At 46.1% G+C, this 18924-nt stretch overlaps 2 protein-coding genes across 2 annotated transcripts; both read left to right on the forward strand.

Moving 5' to 3' along the window:
- The first annotated feature begins 274 nt into the window (after positions 1–274).
- LOC311132725 (low-density lipoprotein receptor-related protein 10-like) lies at positions 275–12100 on the forward strand. The gene is made up of 12 exons (XM_084166019.1): positions 275–324; positions 2748–2945; positions 3416–3448; positions 3838–3982; positions 4382–4572; positions 4704–5368; positions 5622–6061; positions 6707–7004; positions 7219–7658; positions 7751–7945; positions 8116–8245; positions 9078–12100. Exons 2-12 carry the CDS (start codon positions 2897–2899, stop codon positions 9678–9680), a joined length of 3189 nt encoding a protein of 1062 aa, XP_084022145.1. The 5' UTR covers positions 275–324; positions 2748–2896; the 3' UTR covers positions 9681–12100.
- Positions 12101–13285: 1185 nt separating this feature from the next.
- Positions 13286–18501, forward strand: cirop (ciliated left-right organizer metallopeptidase; the record flags this gene model as incomplete). Its single annotated transcript, XM_084165811.1, has 14 exons — positions 13286–13682; positions 14675–14768; positions 14957–15008; positions 15130–15279; positions 15507–15632; positions 15734–15815; positions 16049–16194; positions 16485–16668; positions 16870–16939; positions 17091–17181; positions 17516–17620; positions 17723–17854; positions 17944–18077; positions 18243–18501. 14 exons carry the CDS (start codon positions 13286–13288, stop codon positions 18499–18501), a joined length of 2022 nt encoding a protein of 673 aa, XP_084021937.1.
- Positions 18502–18924: the final 423 nt, after the last annotated feature.

Raw genomic sequence — 18924 nt, forward strand, 5'->3', positions numbered from 1 at the left:
GTATACCCCATTTGAGGGATCATCTCACTAGCCTACTCAATTCCGACACCTGGTGGTGAAACATGATAACTTAAATTCATCCAAAACTGTCGATATAATCACCATTGAAACGAATTCGTGATCAGAGGAGCAAGTAACATTTGATGTTAAATCAGATAAAATTATCGTGAACTGGTTTGGTTCTTTAACTTTGGAGTTTGTTTGGGGCGTTGTGACAGCCGAAGCCTCAGTCTGAGTTTCTAGCCCCACCCCCTCTCCTGTTCAAGTAAACAATACGGAAGTTGGCCAGAACTCTGCCTATCAACAAGAAAGACGACAGAAAGGGTAAGGTTGCTAATTTAGTTGTTACAGGCATTTCTATACACAATTTATCGCCGTTTTGAATTAATCTGTACATCAGTGTTTATGTATATTTGAATGCCTTTTTATCTCGTGGCACTTCCAGGAAAACATGACGAAAGGAAGAGGGAAGTTAGTCAGGGCTAGCATTAGACGCAACAAGGCGAGAGAGCGATGCAGGGATGTATTCATTACGTCCTGTAATGTAAACAGTTTATCGTTTAAGAACCAAACTGAACAAACGGCACGAAACGGGGAGGGACCTAGCTGAATTTGTCCAATAGAAACTCTCGTTTTCGTTGGAAAACGTTTCCTTTTGGAGTAAACGGTTTGTGTACAAAACGTTTTGCAACAGACGAAAAGTTTTGCAACAGAATCGGCGTAATGAATCCCTTCCTCTTCAAGGAAGTTTGCGGGGGCAAATATTGAGAAGGTCTAGAAAGTCTGTAAATAATTTCGCCTCATCTATAATTAAAATGACACAGAAAATAAAGTTGATATTGAAAAGCGCAACCATTTTTGTGTTTAGGATTAGCTTGCTGGTAAATCATACAGCATAAGGTTAGTTAGCGACGTCATTTAGCTAGCTAGCCAACGTTACTGGCAAGGCAGGACATGGCTGTGTATAAAATTAAACCAGTCGCTGTCGGTGCCGTTTAAGATGAGGGAGGATGTTTATTTTATTTTATGAACATAGCCTTATTTATATTACAGCATATTGGATCACTGTCATTCATATTCCATTCACCCAGCTCAATGTAACATCGATAGGTTTAGGCGACTACATGATACTCAACGTTTCCCATTACCCATCATGAGGTTGCTACAACCTAGCCAATGAATTAAAGTTTACAACGTAGGTGCACAGGTCAAGAGAACTTTGAGTAATCAAGGTGACAGACCGTGACACATTCAATACCACCTTACACACTCTTGCTTGCATCTAGCTGATCTAGGGTGTAATCATTAGTCCAACAGTTGGCCAAAATGAGGTATGTTTATCTCCGTTCCGGATAAGAAATATTTTAACAGAATCGGTGCAATGAATACACCCCTGATCAAACGCAAACACAGTTCACTTTCATAGCAGCAACATACAAACAGCTCGTTGTATATATAATTCCTTCTCGCATCTATTTACGCGCTCTCCTCCGCTCACTGTTTCCCTTCACTTGTGGATTTCAGTGCACAACACATCAGCTGTCTGTGACCAGACGAAAAAACCTTTCCAAGCCAAACCTTCATATCATGATTGCTAACCGCTACACACAGCCTACATCGTTGTCACGTCATAGTCAACATAGCAACTAGAACTGCGTTAGTAAACCCACTACAATCATGCAGTACAGTGAACAGTGAGCAGCAAGCAGTTTAGCAGTTACACCGGTGGGCCCCGGCGGCAATAAATTAATAAAATCAAAAGCTTACCTTGCCTTAGAAGAGTTCCAGTGTTGGATAGCCAGCTAGCAAACATAGCATCCCTCTCTGTTTGAGCCAGGTGTTTGAGTAGGCTAAACTAGCTAGCTGCATTCAACGCTAAGTAAGTGAAAGTGAAAAAAAATATACTACGAAATATAGCTAGCTCTCTCTCTCGCTTCTCCTTAATTTTGGAATAAATTAATTTGTTAAAAACTGTTCAACTATTGTCTTCCTCTCTCTTTTGAGTCAGCTACTCACCACATTTTATGCAGTGCTAGCTAGTTGTAGCTAATGCTTTCAGTACTAGATTCATTCTCTGATCCTTTGACTGGGTGGACAACATGTCAGTTCATGCTGCAAGAGCTCTGACGTCCTCCAGAAGTTTGTCATAATTACTGTGTAAGGCTTTGGAAGGGGTGAGAACCATGAGCCTCCTAGGTTTTGTATTGAAGTCAATGTACCCAGAGGAGGACAGACGCTAGTTGTCCTCCGGCTACACCATGGTGCTACCCTACAGAATGCTGCTGAGGCTACTGTAGACCTTAATTGCAAAATAGTGAGTTTTAATCAATTATTTGGTGACACGTGAATATATTTAGTATAGTTTTATCTAAAAAGTTTAACATTTTTGTTTTTCTGAAATTCTCTGAGGAGGATGGTCCTCCCCTTCCTCCTCTGAGGAGCCTCCACTGATGTAAACATTGTGTTCTTGATAAAAATAGATAACCATAACCTTCAACACAACACATACCTTAAGCGAACAACTTCAGATGTCTTGCTGTCATAAGTAAAGGCTTAAGCAAGTTCTGTAGCTATGTTTCTGAAAGTAATTCCCGCCGGTTCCTCTAAAACTATACCCTGGTCCCAGATCTTTTTGTGCTGTCTTGCCAACACTTATGTTCATTTGTTTGGTGTGTCAATGGCTATAGGACCAGGCTAGTCAAAATAGCAATTTTTGCTGATTAGGTTTGGTCTTTTTATTTTCTCAGGTGAAGTCTTCCTGAACGAGACATTAGCAACGATGGGGCCACTCAGCAAGGCGAACTGAGGGATCTGCCTAGATGTTTTTCCATTCTAGTTTCCTTTCACAATTTTTGGTCTTTCATGAGCACCCGCATTTCAGAGGAGCACCATCAGAATGACTGTCTCTTTCAACCTTTGTGTCATCAACATTTTGTTTGTAACTGGTGAGTTTTACTTTGAATGTGACCTATCTATCTGTCTGTTGGTCGATATGTCAGGTGGTAAAGCACAATACTTTAGGCCAGGGTTCTCAAACCCTGTCCCTGGAGAGCTACCGTCCTGTAAGTTTCGCTCCAACCCTAATCTAGCACACCTGATTCTAATAATTAGCTGGTTGATAAGCTGAATCAGGTTAGTTACAACTGGGGTTGAAACAAAAACCTAAAGGAGGGTAGCTCTCCAGGAACTGGGGTGGAGAGCCCTGCTTTAGGCCAACAAGTATTGTAAACTATGCACTCACTAATTGGAAGTCGCTCTTGATAAGAGCGTCTGCTAAATGACTAAAATGTAAATGTAAACCTTGTATTTTGTAAGCAGTATCTAGTGTCAACTGTACCGTATGCAAATACTAGTCAGATCTTTTGTAATGCCCTATTCAGACCTCTATAACTCTGTTTTGCCTGTTGATTCACAGCATACAGCAGCCTAGAGCTGGCTTCCAGTACTGGTAAGAGAACTAACCCCCCCATCTCTTGCTAATGTCTCTATTCATGATATCAAAGGGACCCATCTGCCTCTCACCAGTTTTACACAATACTCATAGTTATGTGATCAACATGAGTAGGCGTGGGAGTCTCAACTGTAATTGACAATCAGCGGTGGCATCTCCGGTTCTTTTTACACGATTTTGCACTCCAATGTTTCAGGCTGTATATACCAATTAATTGTGAATTACAGCCTGATTAATCAGACAAGGAACACCGTAGCAAAAAAGTTTTGCAACAGAAAAATGAAAACATGAGTTCTTAGGTAGCACCTCCCTGTTCCACGCCCGTTTCCTTCCTACTTAACACAACCCAGAAGTCTAACGTACTGTAGGGTCCTTCTCTCTCCCAGCTCATTGTGGACGACCTCCCCAAGTCCTGGAGGCTGCAAGAGGAGAGATCAGAAGCTCTGTGCACCACAGCTGGTCCTACCGCCCGCGGCCGTTCAACTGTAGTTGGATTATCAAGGCACATGTAGGAGAGCCTGTTATTCTCAGGTAATGTCTACCCACTCGCTGTCTTACCGCTGTCTTAGGGGCTTATTCGGTGGATCAGGGTGCATCGACTTTTGTCCCGAAACAACTTCTAGTGTAGTCCTTAACCTTCTTGGCACTAGTGTACATCTGAAGGGATTAGCTAGGTGTAAGCAATTAGAGGAAGAGTCTGCCCAGCCTGTCAGTGGACAAGGTGGAGCTACTATCATGTTGTTTAATTATACTTATCCAATACTTTCAGATCTACATGGAGTGCCTGGGGGGTACGGCGTAGGGGTTGTGTCCGGACTGGACTTAAGAAAGGTCACATCATGTAAAGGAAAATGGCTTCATAGCCAAATAAGGACGTTTTTGATTGTTTGCTTACTTCTTTGTTATCTCTTTTTCCCGTTGCTCTTTCAGTTTCTCCCAGTTTTCCACACGGTGTAAGAAGGAATGGGTCTCGGTGACATCGTCGACTGGCAAGCCCATTACCCTCTGTGGTTCCAACCTGCCAAAACCCATGGAGTTGATGGGGGGAAACATTACAGTGACGCACCACTTCCTGCCACACTTATTCCCTGTGTCTGCGTTCCGCCTGGGCTACGTCCGAGGTATGGTGCCGTGATGTTAGGCTATATCACTTGTTAATCATGACAAATGACATAGTAGACTAGTTTTAACTCTATTTAACCCCAGTTCATCTCCCTCTCTCGTACTTTCCCTGCCACTCCTCTCTCTCTAGACTCCGGTGACTGTACGGCGGTGGACTTTGAGTGTTTGGGCGGGCGCTGCCTGCCCTTGTCGTGGCGTTGTAACGGCCGGGTGGAGTGCCTCGGTGAAGGGGTGGGCATAGACGAGCAGGACTGTAATGGAGAGATTAAGATCCTGAACCTGGATCCTGAGCACAGCAAAACAGTTGTGGCCACCACCACACCAGAGTCCTACCGGGAGAGGGAGACAGAAAGAGAGAAGAACAGGGGGAGTAACAGCAGAGCGAGGGATTGGGAAACGGTAGGGAAGGCACCGGGCGAGCTGGAGAAAGAGGAGGAGAAGACAGAGAAGGAAGTAGACGCTGATGGGGACCACACCAAGGAAAAGGAGCCAGCTAATCCTATAGATGACTTCTGGCAGTTCCAGCCTCGTAGACTCCCCAGCCCCCAGCCTCACCGAGCCCACCCCAGTGTGAACCGGGCCCCCATCGAGTGGCCCTGCGGGGGCCTCCTCCAGACCTTCTATGGGACGTTTGCCCCTCCTTCCATCAGGGGCCCCCCTCTGTTCTGTGTGTGGACCCTGGACCCCCAGGACTCCAGGCCTCTGAAGCTGGACCTGTGGCTGCTGGAGCTGGGGCCTGGAGACACGGTCACCATCACTAACAGACAGCAGGGCACTGGGGAACTCATCAAAACTGTGAGTGTGCCTGTGGTGTGTTTGTGTCTTAGAGTTAGGTAAAGTGGCCCCTTTATAAACTGATATGGGGTCAGATATAATTTAATTCCCCTAGGATTGGAAGTAGGCTTGTCTTATTCTTGATCTGTGGTGAAAGCCAACTTCTACCTCTAGAGTTTGTCATGTGTCACAAGACTGTTCAGTTACCCAAGTTTTTAAATGTACTCAATCTAATCACTTCATCCTCTTCCCCCTCCCTTTCCCTCTGTGACAGATCACCAGCGCATCCAATTACAAGGCCATCCAGGTTGAATCCCAGACCGGCCTCCTGTCCCTGACCTATCGTACGCTCCCCGGCTCTGAGGGGCTGGGCTTCAATGCCACCTACCGTGTCGGGGGCTACTGCCCCCCCTGGGAAGGTAAATGTGGGGGTGCCGCGGGGGGCTGCTACACCCAGGAACAGAAGTGTGACGGGCACTGGGACTGTCCCGAGACGGGGCATGACGAAGCGGGGTGCAGGGGGTGCCCCCGGGACCAGTTTGCCTGTGGAGGGGCTGGGCAGAGGGCGGTGCTGGCGGGGCATAACTTCATAGGGCGTCCGGTGTGTTTCCCTGCCAAGGAGAGGTGTAACTACCAGCTGTACTGTTCTGACGGGAGCGACGAGAGAGACTGTTCTATATGTCAACCTGGGACCTTCCACTGCGACAGTGACAGGTAGAGGATGGTGTGTGTGCAGGGATTTTTCTGCCATTGAAATATTGGGCGTGCCGCCTAAGCGTTTTTTCAGGACGCGTAAATCCAAACTGTGTAATTCTTTGCTAATTATAAATAGTTTTCATGTATTTTCTGGTTGGAAAAGCGCTTTGTGTAAACTTAAACGACCAAAAACAAGTGTAGAAAAGATAATGGACCTATATATTGTTTTACAGAATAGGATCTTTGAGATCTAACAATCACCCAAATAAAAGATAATAGAAAATTCCAGAAGCAAGAATGTAGCAGTATTGATTTGATTAGGTTTGAGTAAAAGAACACAGCATTAGTCATGGCAAATTTCTCTCAACTCCATGGATAAATGTGTAGAATTGCAGGACATCTGCTTAAAAATGTCTCTACATCGCCAAGATGTGAGTGTCCAAAAAATGATCTCAAATTCACCGGGCCCATTGCCACTCCCCCTACCGTGCCCACCACCTAAGCCCCCTTTTGATCCAGAAAAAACCCTGTGTGCATGCATTAATGTATGTTAGTGAGCTTTGATGTGTGTGTTAGTGTAGTATCGATGTGATATACGTGTGGTGTGTTTCGATGTGTGTGTGTGTGTATACGCCACCTGGACTGTTTGTGTCTCTTCCCCAGGTGTGTGTTTGAGAGCTGGCGCTGTGACGGCCAGCTGGACTGTAAGGACGGGACAGACGAGCTGAACTGCACCGTGACCCTGCCCCCCAAGGTCATCACCTGCGGGGGCCTCCTCCAGACCTTCTATGGGACGTTCGCCCCTCCTTCCATCAGGGGCCCCCCTCTGTTTTGTGTGTGGACCCTGGACCCCCAGGACTCCAGGCCTCTGAAGCTGGACCTGTGGCTGCTGGAGCTGGGGCCTGGAGACACGGTCACCATCACTAACAGACAGCAGGGCACTGGGGAACTCATCAAAACTGTGAGTGTGAGGGGGTGTGTATGTGCATAATGGAGTTGGGTAGACATTGCCCCTAATAAACTGAAACACAGTCGGATATTTTTTATTCATTGGGAGTAGGGTGGTCTGATCCTAAATCTGTGGTTAAACTTTTCTACCTCTGAAAGTTCTTGGAAAGTTAATTTACCCAAGTTAATTTACTCAATCTAATCACCTCCCTTTCCATCTGTGACAGATCACCAATGCGTCCAATTACAAGGCCATCCAGGTTGAATCCCAGACCGGCCTCCTGTCCCTGACCTATCGTACGCTCCCCGGCTCAGAGGGGCTGGGCTTCAATGCCACCTACCGTGTCGGGGGCTACTGCCCCCCCTGGGAAGGTAAATGTGGGGGTGCCGCGGGGGGCTGCTACACCCAGGAACAGAAGTGTGACGGGCACTGGGACTGTCCCGAGACGGGGCATGACGAAGCGGGGTGCAGGGGGTGCCCCAGGGACCAGTTTGCCTGTGGAGGGGCTGGGCAGAGGGCGGTGCTGGCAGGGCATAACTTCATAGGGCGTCCGGTGTGTTTCCCTGCCAAGGAGAGGTGTAACTACCAGCTGTACTGTTCTGACGGGAGCGACGAGAGAGACTGTTCTATATGTCAACCTGGGACCTTCCACTGCGACAGTGACAGGTAGAGGATGGTGTGTGTGTGGGTGCATGCGTAGTGTGTTTCGATGTGTGTGTAAGTGAATACGCCATCTTGACCGTTTGTCTCTTCCCCAGGTGTGTGTTTGAGAGCTGGCGCTGTGACGGCCAGGTGGACTGTAAGGACGGGACAGACGAGCTGAACTGTTCCGTGACCCTGCCTCGGAAGGTCATCACTGCCGCAACCGTTGGCAGCCTGGTCTGTGGGCTGTTGCTGGTCATCGCTATGGGCTGCACCTGCAAGCTTTACTCACTGCGCACCCGAGAATACAGGTATCTCTCATGCACCTCACACGTCAAGTTTACTCATGTTGATGCTTCATCAAAATCACCCACAAACGCCTCCCTTGATCTGTGTCCAAAATAAAAAGTAAGATCACTGTCAACCAAAATGTCTTGTTGGACCAGACCCCCATATGTATGTGTCTGTCTTCCTCCTGCAGTATGTTTGCTCCAATCAGCCGCCAGGAGGCGGAGCTGATCCAGCAGCAGGCTCCTCCCTCCTACGGTCAGCTGATCGCCCAAGGCATCATCCCTCCAGTGGAGGACTTCCCCACAGAGAACCCCAACGAGGTGAGAGCCTCGGAACAGGTCTGGGATCAGCTAAAAGTCCCCCAATCCTAACCCTAAGTGGGGGGGAAATGCAAAACTGACCTTAGATCAGAAACCTAAAGGCAACTTTGTCCCTCTGTGATTGGAGCACAATTAATTGAAGGGCTAAAATAACTGACGACTTGAGATTTCCTTTATTTGGTTTCCTTCCTTTACAATGGGAATCCTTCACTAACTTAGTTTATTTGAAATCTCCTCAGTAGAGCCATCGGTCCTCTGACTCTTCGTGACTAGCCTTGTACATCTGACCTACCAGAGGCACTGATGGTTCAGCTTCACTGGATGACTCCATTATCATCAGCCTGCATTATATATAATATAATATGCCATTCGAACCCACTACCTTGGCGTTACAAGCGCCGTGCTCTTCCACCTGAGCTACAGAGGACCACCTTTATGAGAGTAGCAGCAGGAGCACGGTCTCATAGATTGAGTTACACTAGGGCCTGTAGGAGTTCTGATCTAGGATCAGTTTAGCCTTTTAGATCATAATGAATAATATTATACAGACAGGGGTGACCTGATCCCAGAGCTGTCTGTTTAGCTGCTGCAGACCGCTGAAGGAGGGAAGGAGTACTAAAACAATATGTTCACTGTGTTGTAGCTTTGTTTAATAGTTCCCTCAAAGCTAGGTGTGATCTTACGCAAATCATAAACTTTAATGATAATGTTAAGAAATAATTGTATTTGTATAGCACACTTTCAAATTCAACAAATTACATTTCAAGCTTTTAATATTTTTCTTGTTCTCTCTCTCGGTCTCTGTGTTCCTCTTTCTTTCTCCCCCCATCAGTCTTCCTCTCTTACTCTGAGAGGTATCCTCCATCTCCTCAGACAGGACACCGCCAACTCTCCACATCGCCGTCACCGGCCCCGATTCGTCCGCCGGGCCGTCCGTCGCATGCGGAGGTGGGGCTTAATCCCTAGACCCGCCTCCAGGCCCTCCCAGCCATCCAGCTCCGCCCCCCAGCAGACAGATCCCGCCTCTACTGGTGTAGAGCCCAGTCAATCAACTCCTGCAACGTCCTCATTGGCTGTGGAAGCCGTCAATCTGCCGTTGCCACAGAAACTAGGCTTGCTCCCTCAGACGGTGCCGCACCAACCACCGCCTCCCCCCTCCCTTCCTCCACCCCTCGTCTCTATCCCGGCCTCCCCCCAGAGCTTCCCTGTGGCAGCCCCTCCCACCATCAGCAGCCCCTCCCTAGCCTCGCTCTTCCACTCTCTGGGGCGCGGTATCTCTCGCTTCCGCGCCTCCCCGTCCTCCCCCACCAACTCCCTGCCCCTCTCTGCATCCCCCTCTTTCTCCTCCTCTTCGGAGGATGAGGTGCTGCTTATCCCTTTCTCGGAGGACATGACCTCGGAGGATGACGTCCCCCTGCTAACCCTTGACACCTGACCTTTTCCAAACCCCACCAACACCCCCCTCCCTAAATTATGTGCACAGTGCTCAAGCACAGGAGCACCACAAGGCTCTCCCTCTCTCTGTGCTGGTGTAGTGCCTTTTGAATTACATTGGGTTGGTTTTTACTGACCGTAGGAATCTAATATTCAATGCTTTTATGTTTTTGAGTGTGGGACCTCCTTGAGAAAGTGTATTTGTGCCTGCCTCCCCGTATGTGTAGATTGTGAGTGTAGTCATGAATGTGTGTAGTCTGAAAGTGGTGAACTTTGCACAGAGAATCTTCCTCCCAGATCCTCATGATCTAACATATCAGCTACTGTCAAGTGAATGATTTGTTTTTAACACATGAAAGAGTTTGTCTTTGTGACTGCATATGTGTGACTACGTCATGTGTTTGAGTATTTATGAGGGTGAGTTATAGGGCGGCAGTGTAAGGAAATGGAAGATGTCCCATGTATAATAATAATATTAGAAATGATATCCCTCCCCCGTTTTAAGTGCCTTGTTTAGAAGCTTCCTGCATATGAAGAATTTGAATGATTACACACACAAATACACTATATATACAAAAGTATGTGGACACCCATTCAAATTAGTGGATTCTGCTATTTCAGCCACATCTATTGCTGACCAGTGTATAAAATCGAGCACACAGCCATGCAATCTCCAGTAGAATGGCCTTACTGAAGAGCTCAGTGACTTTCAACGTGGCACCGTCATAGGATGCCACCTTTCCAACAAGTCAGTTTGTCAAATTTCTGCCCTGCTAGAGTTGCCCCGGTCATCTGTAAGTGCTGTTATTGTGATGTGGAAACGTCTAGGAGCAACAACGGCTCAGCTGCGAAGTGGTTGCAACACTCATTACCGAGTTCCAAACTGCCTCTGGAAGTAACTTCAGCACAATAACTGTTCTTCTGGAGCTTCATGAAATGGGTTTCCATGGCTGAGCAGCCGCACACAAGCCTAAGATCACCATGCGCAATGCCAAGCGTCGGCTGGAGTGGTGTAAAGCTCGCCGCCATTGGACTCTTGAGCAGTGGAAACGTGTTCTCTGGAGTGATGAATCACGCTTCACCGTCTGGCAGTCCGACGGACAAATCTTGGTTTGGTGGGTGCCAGGAGAACGCTACCTGCCCCAATGCATAGTGTCAACTGTAAAGTATGGTGGAGTAGGAATAATGTTCTGGGGCTGTTTTTCATGGTTTGGGCTAGGCCCCTTAGTTCCAGTGAATGGAAATCTTAACGCTACAGCATACAATGACATTCTAGACAATTCTGTGCTTCCAACTTTGTGGCAACAGTTTGGGGAAGGCCCTTTCCTGTTTCAGCATGACAATGCCCCCGTGCACAAAGCGAGGTCCGTACCGAAATTGTTTGTCGAGATCGGTGTGGAAGAACTTGACTGGCCTGCACAGAGCCCTGACCTCAACCACATCGAACACCTTTGGGATGGATTGGAACGCCGACTGCGAGCCAGGCCTAATCGCCCAACATCAGTGCCCAACCTCACTAATGCTTTTGTGGCTGAATGGAAGCAAGTCCCCACAGCAATGTTCCAACATCTAGTGGAAAACCTTCCCAGAAAAGTGGAGGCTGTTATAGCAGCAAATGGGGGACCAACTCCCATGTTAATGCCCATGATTTTGGAATGTGTTCGTCGAGCAGGTGTCCACATACTTTTGGTCATGTAGTGTGTGTGTGTGTGTATATATATATACACAAAAAGGCACAAACACCTTCTCACAGACACTGTTTTATATTACTTTCATAATTGATAAATTCCATGTCAATTCTGCAAACTGGCAATCATTTTGGGGGACCCTCCTGGTTAGTGTTTGTATGGCATAACTTGTGTGTGTAATGTATGCACTTAAGTGTGATGTATGAATGTTTATAATGTAATTCTCTAGTACACAAATTGTCTAGACTCACAAGACAAGACAATCTCTCTCAGTGCCTGAGGTTGGGTTAGACTTGTGCAGTGCACACAGAACGACAAGGTCCCCAGGGGCCACAGTCACAACAACCCAGGGGCCACAGTCACAACAACCCAGGGGCCACAGTCACAACAACCTCGACTTGAATTCTTACCCCTTTGTGAATCGAACCCACTCTACCACACTTTGACACAATGAACAAATATATCAAATGAAGCAACTTTTTAGTGTGTCATTTGTATATCATGTTTTTTTGCTTTTATCCTCCAGGAATGTACTTTCAATTTTATTTTCTTAAATTGTTCTGTTTGCCTGGTTGTACTGAATGTATTCAATTAAACATGGAGTGGTTGGATGATGTTTAAAACTTGCAATCTAATAATAAGATTGTAGAGAGTGATTTTAATAGGGTCTATTTCACTGTACATAGGCAAAGATATGGACAAATCCTCAGAGATTAAACAATTTGCACTTTTATTTGGACTCTAACTCTATTTGTTGTTTGTGTGTGAGAGAGAGGTGTGGGTGGAAGAAGTAAAATGCAATGTTAGGAAAAGTAAAGAAGTGGTGTAAGTTTTAGATAAGGAGGTGGTCTATACACCATTGTCCTCTGTCTTCTGGGAATGTATCAAAGACATGTCACATCAGTCTTTTGAAAAGAGCCCCAGGGCGCCATGACAAAGGACATTTAAATGCCTGGGTGTCAAAGGTGCAGAGAGGTTTGGTTGCTTGCAACTTGCACAGTTAGGAGAAGATTGAAGGGAGTCGGGGGGAAAAGTCATGCAATTTACAGAAGAATACTGAAAAATATGTTGAGGAATGTCAATGTAGAAAAATCTGTGCTCAATATTTGATGGCGTCGGCGCGAGGCTGAACATTGCATTCCCAGGTAATTAGAACCGATTCAGTGGGGCATTCAAATGGGCTAGATTTTGATACAATTGTGACGAATAGAGCAGAGGCGACAGTGGTCCACTATACAGCACTTGATGACTAGTAGCAAGGGGGGGACGCACTAGGAAATCGAAAAACTTCGATTTAGACTTAGCCCTTTTCATGACGTTGTCTAGAAAAGTTATAGAGGCTATTGTTACACAGAGTCTTAAATGGGCTCCTCTTGGGAAAAACAGGTCGGACTCTGATTAATTCAGGTGTCATTATCTACATCAGTCGATACTTCAATTGTATATTGGCTCACCATTTATAAATGTTTGGGGAAATACAGTAAATGTTACTAAGGCAACTACAGCATTATTGCACGATAGTGTCCATGCAGGAAATGCAGTAGTTGTCTGACTGTGGAAATGCAGTAGTTGTCTGAAGATTTATTTGGATTTCTCTCCAAAATCACCTCTAATCCCACTCTTTTTTAAACCAATTATTTTAGGATTGTCTTGTAGCATGTTAGCTTCGTCCTGCAACTAGCCATTTAAATTACCATTAGCAATCTGAAACAGTAAAAGTCTAAATTGTTAGTATAAATGGTAATTTAAATGGCTAGTTGCGGGATGAAGCTAGTAGCTGTTAGATCTACTGCTGTCATGTCAATCCAACAGATCTCTTTGATCTCTCCCCCAGATGAGGCTTCTGTGGAGGGGCGGCTCCTGTGGAGGGGCTATGATTATGCCTTCACCCCCCTCCCTCAGCAGGCCATGGGTTTGGATGGTGGTGGTGGTCATATGGCTCCCTGGTGCTCTGGAGAAGTGTATCTTTGATGAGGTTCAGCAGTCAGTCACAGTGGTCACCACACCCGCTGATCAACATGAACCTCACCCTAAGACGACGGCCAGTGGCAATATTGAGCAACAGACTCCACTTACTGCTTCAGAGGACACTGCTAATTCTGTTCAAATTTCTTCATTTGCACCTCAACTTTCTTCACCCCAGAGACATCACAGGAAGCACATAAGAGAGCTGGCTCCACCCACAAACCCTCCACAGCCAATCAGGATCCACACCTGGGTTCCGAAGGAGAGCCCCGCCCTGTCTCAGGTGGAGAGCGAGAGACTGGAGCCAGCAGTCAGGGAGGCTGTGGACATCGTGTCCAGCTTGCTGTCAGGTAGGAGAGGAGAGTGTCTCTCTGTGCTGTGTGTTTGAGTGGTTCTATACTGAACAAAAATATCAACGCAACATGCAACAATTTCAAAGACTTTACTGAGTTACAGTTCGTATAAGGAAATCAGTCAATTGAAATAAATACATTTGGCCCTAATCTATGGATTTCACATGACTGGGAATATAGATATGCATCTGTTGGTCACAGATACCTTTTTTTAAAAGGTAGGGGCGTGGATCAGAAAACCAGTCAGTATCTGGTGTGACCACCATTTGCCTGATGCAGCGTGACACATCTCCTTCGCATAGAGTTGATCAGGCTGTTGATTGTGGCCTGTGGAATGTTGTCCCACTCCTCTTCAATGGCTTTGCAAACCACTCGCCCACACGATGCCATACACGTGGTCTGCGGTTGTGAGGCCGGTTGGACCAACTGCCAAATTCTCTAAAACGACATTGGAGGCGGCTTATGGTAGAGAAATGAACATTCAACAGCTCTGGTGGACATTCCTACAATCAGCATGCCAAATGCATGCTCCCTCAAAACTTGAGACATTGAGACATCTGTGGCATTGGGTTGTGTGACAAAACTGCACATTTTAGAGTGGACTTTTATTGTCCCCAGCACAAGGTGCACCTGTGTAATGATCATGCTGTTTAAACAGTTTCTTGATATGCCACACCTGTCAGGTGGATGGATTATCTTGGCAAAGGAGAAATGCTCACTAACAAGGATGTAAACAAATTTGTGCGCAACATTTGAAAGAAATAAGCTTTTTGTCCGTACAGAAAATGTCTAGGATATTTTATTTCAGCTCATGAAACATGGGACCAACGCTTTACCAACGTTGCGTTTATATTTTTGTTCAGTGTATCTACTGTGTGTGGATGTTTGTCAGTAGGAACATTATTGTGTGTGCCTTTGGACTGCATGTTGTAATCATGTGGGGATCACTAAGTGTTTCACTGATAATTTAATACCTGCTGTCCCTACAGTAAACAGAGTCACTGGTCATCTGCTGCTCAGCAGAGACATCAACAAGTACTGCAAATTCATATGGAGGAACGCCATTGCTGCCAACTATAACAAGTCTGTGTGTTACAACTGAATGCCTAGCTATATGTGCATATTTGTCCATTTCTTTACATAGTAAAATACCATCTCTGTTTATACAGTATGTTTCTCTTGTCTAAGACTTTCTGATACAGTATATAGGATTTTCTACTGTTATAGGTCAGTGAATGATTTCAACCAATCAAAGATTTCCATTTCCACAGGTGTGGCCGAGCCAATGAGAAGTACAGGACAGAGACCTGTCTGGATGTCATTGTGAGTAGCAGCATCTGCACTCTCTCTCATATCACACAGACAGAGATCCTGTATTATTATTAGTCCTGACCTGCCAGTGAGGATGCACCATCTCATCTCCCTACCCACTGTTGATTGACAGATCCCAGATGATCACCTGAGTGGTTGTTCCGTGTACTCAGAGCATGATGCACCAACCATGACTGTGATAAGGCCTGAGGGGGCGGGACTTCCTGACACTGACTTCCTACTTTACCTCCACACACAGAGCACTGACAAGTGTCGAGCAGAGGTGAGGAGTCACAGTGGAGTCAATGTCATGTTCACTGTAAATCAACTTAGTTCGTGACTGTCAATGTAGCTCTGGTTGGCCTTAGGTACAGATCTAAGATCAGCAGATACCCTTACCAGCATACCCTCACCAATAAAAAAGCAATACGATCAGTAATGAACTCAGGTCATAAAGTATGTTGACTGTCAATGTATCACTCTTTCCTCTTCACTATTCATATATCCCAGCCCAGTGTGTTGGCCTATGCAGTGCACTGTCAGACTGACTCCCAGGGTCGACCTCTGGCTGGTGTGGTGGTAATCTGTAGGGACAGACTGACTGGGGAGGCATACAGCCACCAAGGCACTGTGCAGGTAAAATAATAGAGTGAGTGTGTGTGTGTGTGTGTGTGTGTGTGTGTGTGTGTGTGTGTGTGTGTGTAATAATTAGCGTCTCCTTTCCTTCTTTTCTCCAGACAGTGATCCATGAGTTGTTCCATGCATTGGGTTTCTCCAAAGAACTCTTCAGCACCTGGAGAGACTGCTCCTACTCACAACGTCAGTAACCTTGCTTGTGTTATCATTTGGTATATTACATTTGTATTATAAGGCTATCTTTTATTGTGTTACTTTATGGTGTGTTTTTGTGCAATCTTTTGGTCATGGGTAGACCTATTTAATTTGTATTTCTCTGCTGTGGGTTCTTTGTTGTGTGATTGAGTTATACTCGGTTGTGTTGTGTGGTTGTTGTGTGGGTATGTGATCCTGTGTTGTGTTACTGTGTTGTGTAGCTGGGATGGGCTGCCCCCCCCGGGGTCAGGTGACTAACACAGATGAGACGGGTCAGGTGAGGATCTACACCCAATCAGTGATCAGAGCCCTGCAGGACCACCTGTTATCTACTGACCCTGAGCTGGGAGGACCACTGGAGAACCTGGTACGGACCCTGCCATGAGCCATTAGCACACATTATATAGTAGTGCAAAAAGGTTGGCACTGTAGTCACACTCATGAAATACTGGACTCTCCCACTTTATTCATATCAGAGTCGTTCCCAATATGTTTGTGGTCTTATATTGTACTTGACCTTTCTCTCTCTACCTCGTTACCTGTAACTCCTTTCTCACACTTCTCTCTCAATCTCTCTCTTTCTCTCCCCTACTCTTTAACAATTACTCTCCCCCTCTGTCTCTCTCTCTCTCTCCTTCTCCTCTCCCCATCTCCCAGGATGTTGGTTCTAGTGGTCTGTCCTCTCACTGGGAGTCCAGGGTGCTACAGGGCTCCATCATGGCTGCAGCCTTGGGGGACCCAGCTGTGGTGCGTGTCGACCCGGTCACTCTGGCCGCCCTACAGGACACGGGCTGGTACTCTGTCAACCACAGCCGAGCACAGAGCCTGGTGTGGGGAAAGGGTAAGGGACAGCCACATGGTCTTTGTGCCGGTCCATTGAGACGGATATCACTTTTCATAAATGAACCAAACAGATATAGTGGTTAGAAAGAATATCTGTCAAAGATAAAGAGTGGAAGAGAGGAATATCGTGTGGTATGAGTGATTCTATGTGTACCTGCTTAATGTCCATAGTGAGATATTGTTTGTGTGTCTTGCGTAGGTGAGGGAGCAATGTTTGGCTTGCTGTCCACCTGCCATGACAACTCCTCCTCATTTTTCTGCATGGGCAGGTATTGCTATTATTTTATATGAATATCCCACACTTAACCATAACATTATTTTACAAATAAAAAAAAAGAAAATCCCATTCTCCAACGTTGTCTAAAGCTGTCCAGTTCCTCTACCTCACTCTCTGTTTGACTTGTGTTCTCCGTTGCTCAGTGGTTTAGGGTGTCATTATCTTCACCACCACAAGGGGGTGTGTCAGACTGACCCTCACCTGGATGGGTGCCGCATTTATAAACCTCTAATGGTGGGTCTTCTGCTCTCATTCACTTACATTTACATTTACATTTTAGTCATTTAGCAGACGCTCTTATCCAGAGCGACTTACATATTATTATTTTTTATACTGGCCCCCCGTGGGAATCGAACCCACAACCCTGGCGTTGCAAACGCCATGCTCTATCAACTGAGCTACATCCCTGCCGGCCATTCCCTCCCCTACCCTGCAGTTTGACCGTTTCCCTGAACTCTGTTCTCCATGACAAAACAGTATTTCAAACACTCTTCCTCGGCTTCACCTTCTCTCCATATTTACACTTCTCTCTCCTCTTCCTTTACTCCTCTCTCTGTGTTTTCCTAAGAGTGAGTGCTGGAAAGAGGAGAATGAGAGAGGGACTGAAACAGAGTGGAGTGGAGAGTTGTACCATATAGACAGCCGATGCTTCTTCTCTAACCTTAGCAGAGAGGTCAGTGTGTGTGCATTGATACAGCATATATTTGTGAAAAAGTGTATGAAAGTGACACATACCCATTTATTTTATTTTCTCTCCATCGCCTCTCTCTGTCAGAATGTCTCCCTGCCTGTCAGTGACTCTGTGGTGGGCCGTTGTTATAGACGCAGGTGTACTGGGCTGAACAGATATCAGATACAGGTGTCTGGCTCTGACTGGATGGACTGCCCAGTAGGAAGCGCCATTGAGGTAACTTTGGAGCATACACCGATTTTGCCATTTTGACCATTAGATTCTACTACGATTTGACATGATTTCTCCTTCATTCATTCATCCAGGTGACAGGATACAGGGGGTTAGTTGCATGTCCTGACAAGAGGTTGTGTTATTACCCTGACATTGGTCTCTCCATCAACAACCAGGCCCCCCACTCTCCAGCTGCATCTACTAAAGGCACAGTGACTACTGAGAAGTGAGTATGGCCGAGTAGGAAGTATTTCAGTATGTTTGGTATGGCACAATATGAACTTGTAATTCTGTTACTTTATCAAGTGGTCTTTCACTTTCTCAGAGAGCAATACATTACTTCCTTATCAGTATAAATAAATTGTTTATTTTCTTGTCTTCTCTCCCTCAGCGATCCCCTGTTACATCAGAACACAACCCCTGACCCGAGCCTGACCTTTGACCCTGCCCCTACCTGTGCAGTACCAGGGGTCAGTACAGACCCCACGTTGGCTGCAGTCCTGGGGGTCAGTGCTGCTGTCTGTCTCTTAGCTGCCCTGATGGTGATCTACAGGAGGTACCGCTCCTCCAGAGTCAGGGTTCATGTTGCCCCTGAGGCCCCCAGTGTTCTGCAGTTGCACTCGACCCAAAATGATTCAAATGACTGCTGATGGAAACTTGGTGTCCATTATGGCACAGTCTTGTGCACTGGTGTAAATGGTTACTTAATCAAGTAGGTGGTGTTTGTACATTATTTACCAGAGGGGGGAAATCGACTATTCATTAAGTGTTGAACTGTACAAATGAAAAAAGTACACTAGAGTAATGAGCAAAGCAAAGCAACACTGAGGTATTCTAATTGTCCCCTGGATTTTTTGTTCAACATGGATTTAGCTTTAACACTATGTTAACTTGTAATAACAATGAATTATGTGAGCGCTTTCTGTGTCTTATCCCTGTGGTATACATTTTACTCATACAATTTGACATATCAAATGTATATCTGCACTTTTTTTTTTTTTAAGGATCTGTTGCCATAGTGATGTTCTCTGGAATCCCCCTTAGATAAGTCAGAGCAGGGAAGGTTCCAGGCA

Source organism: Coregonus lavaretus (assembly GCF_964263955.1).
Source record: "Coregonus lavaretus genome assembly, chromosome: 7".
Lineage (NCBI taxonomy): Eukaryota > Metazoa > Chordata > Actinopteri > Salmoniformes > Salmonidae > Coregonus > Coregonus lavaretus.

Excerpts from the sequence above, each read along its gene's own strand:
- LOC311132725 (XM_084166019.1), top strand. The coding sequence starts at position 2,897 with ATGACTGTCTCTTTCAACCTTTGTGTCATCAACATTTTGTTTGTAACT. Across the intron at positions 3,449-3,837 it reads AGAGCTGGCTTCCAGTACTG|CTCATTGTGGACGACCTCCC; the intron begins GTAAGAGAACTA and ends TCTCTCTCCCAG. Across the intron at positions 7,946-8,115 it reads CTGCGCACCCGAGAATACAG|TATGTTTGCTCCAATCAGCC; the intron begins GTATCTCTCATG and ends TTCCTCCTGCAG.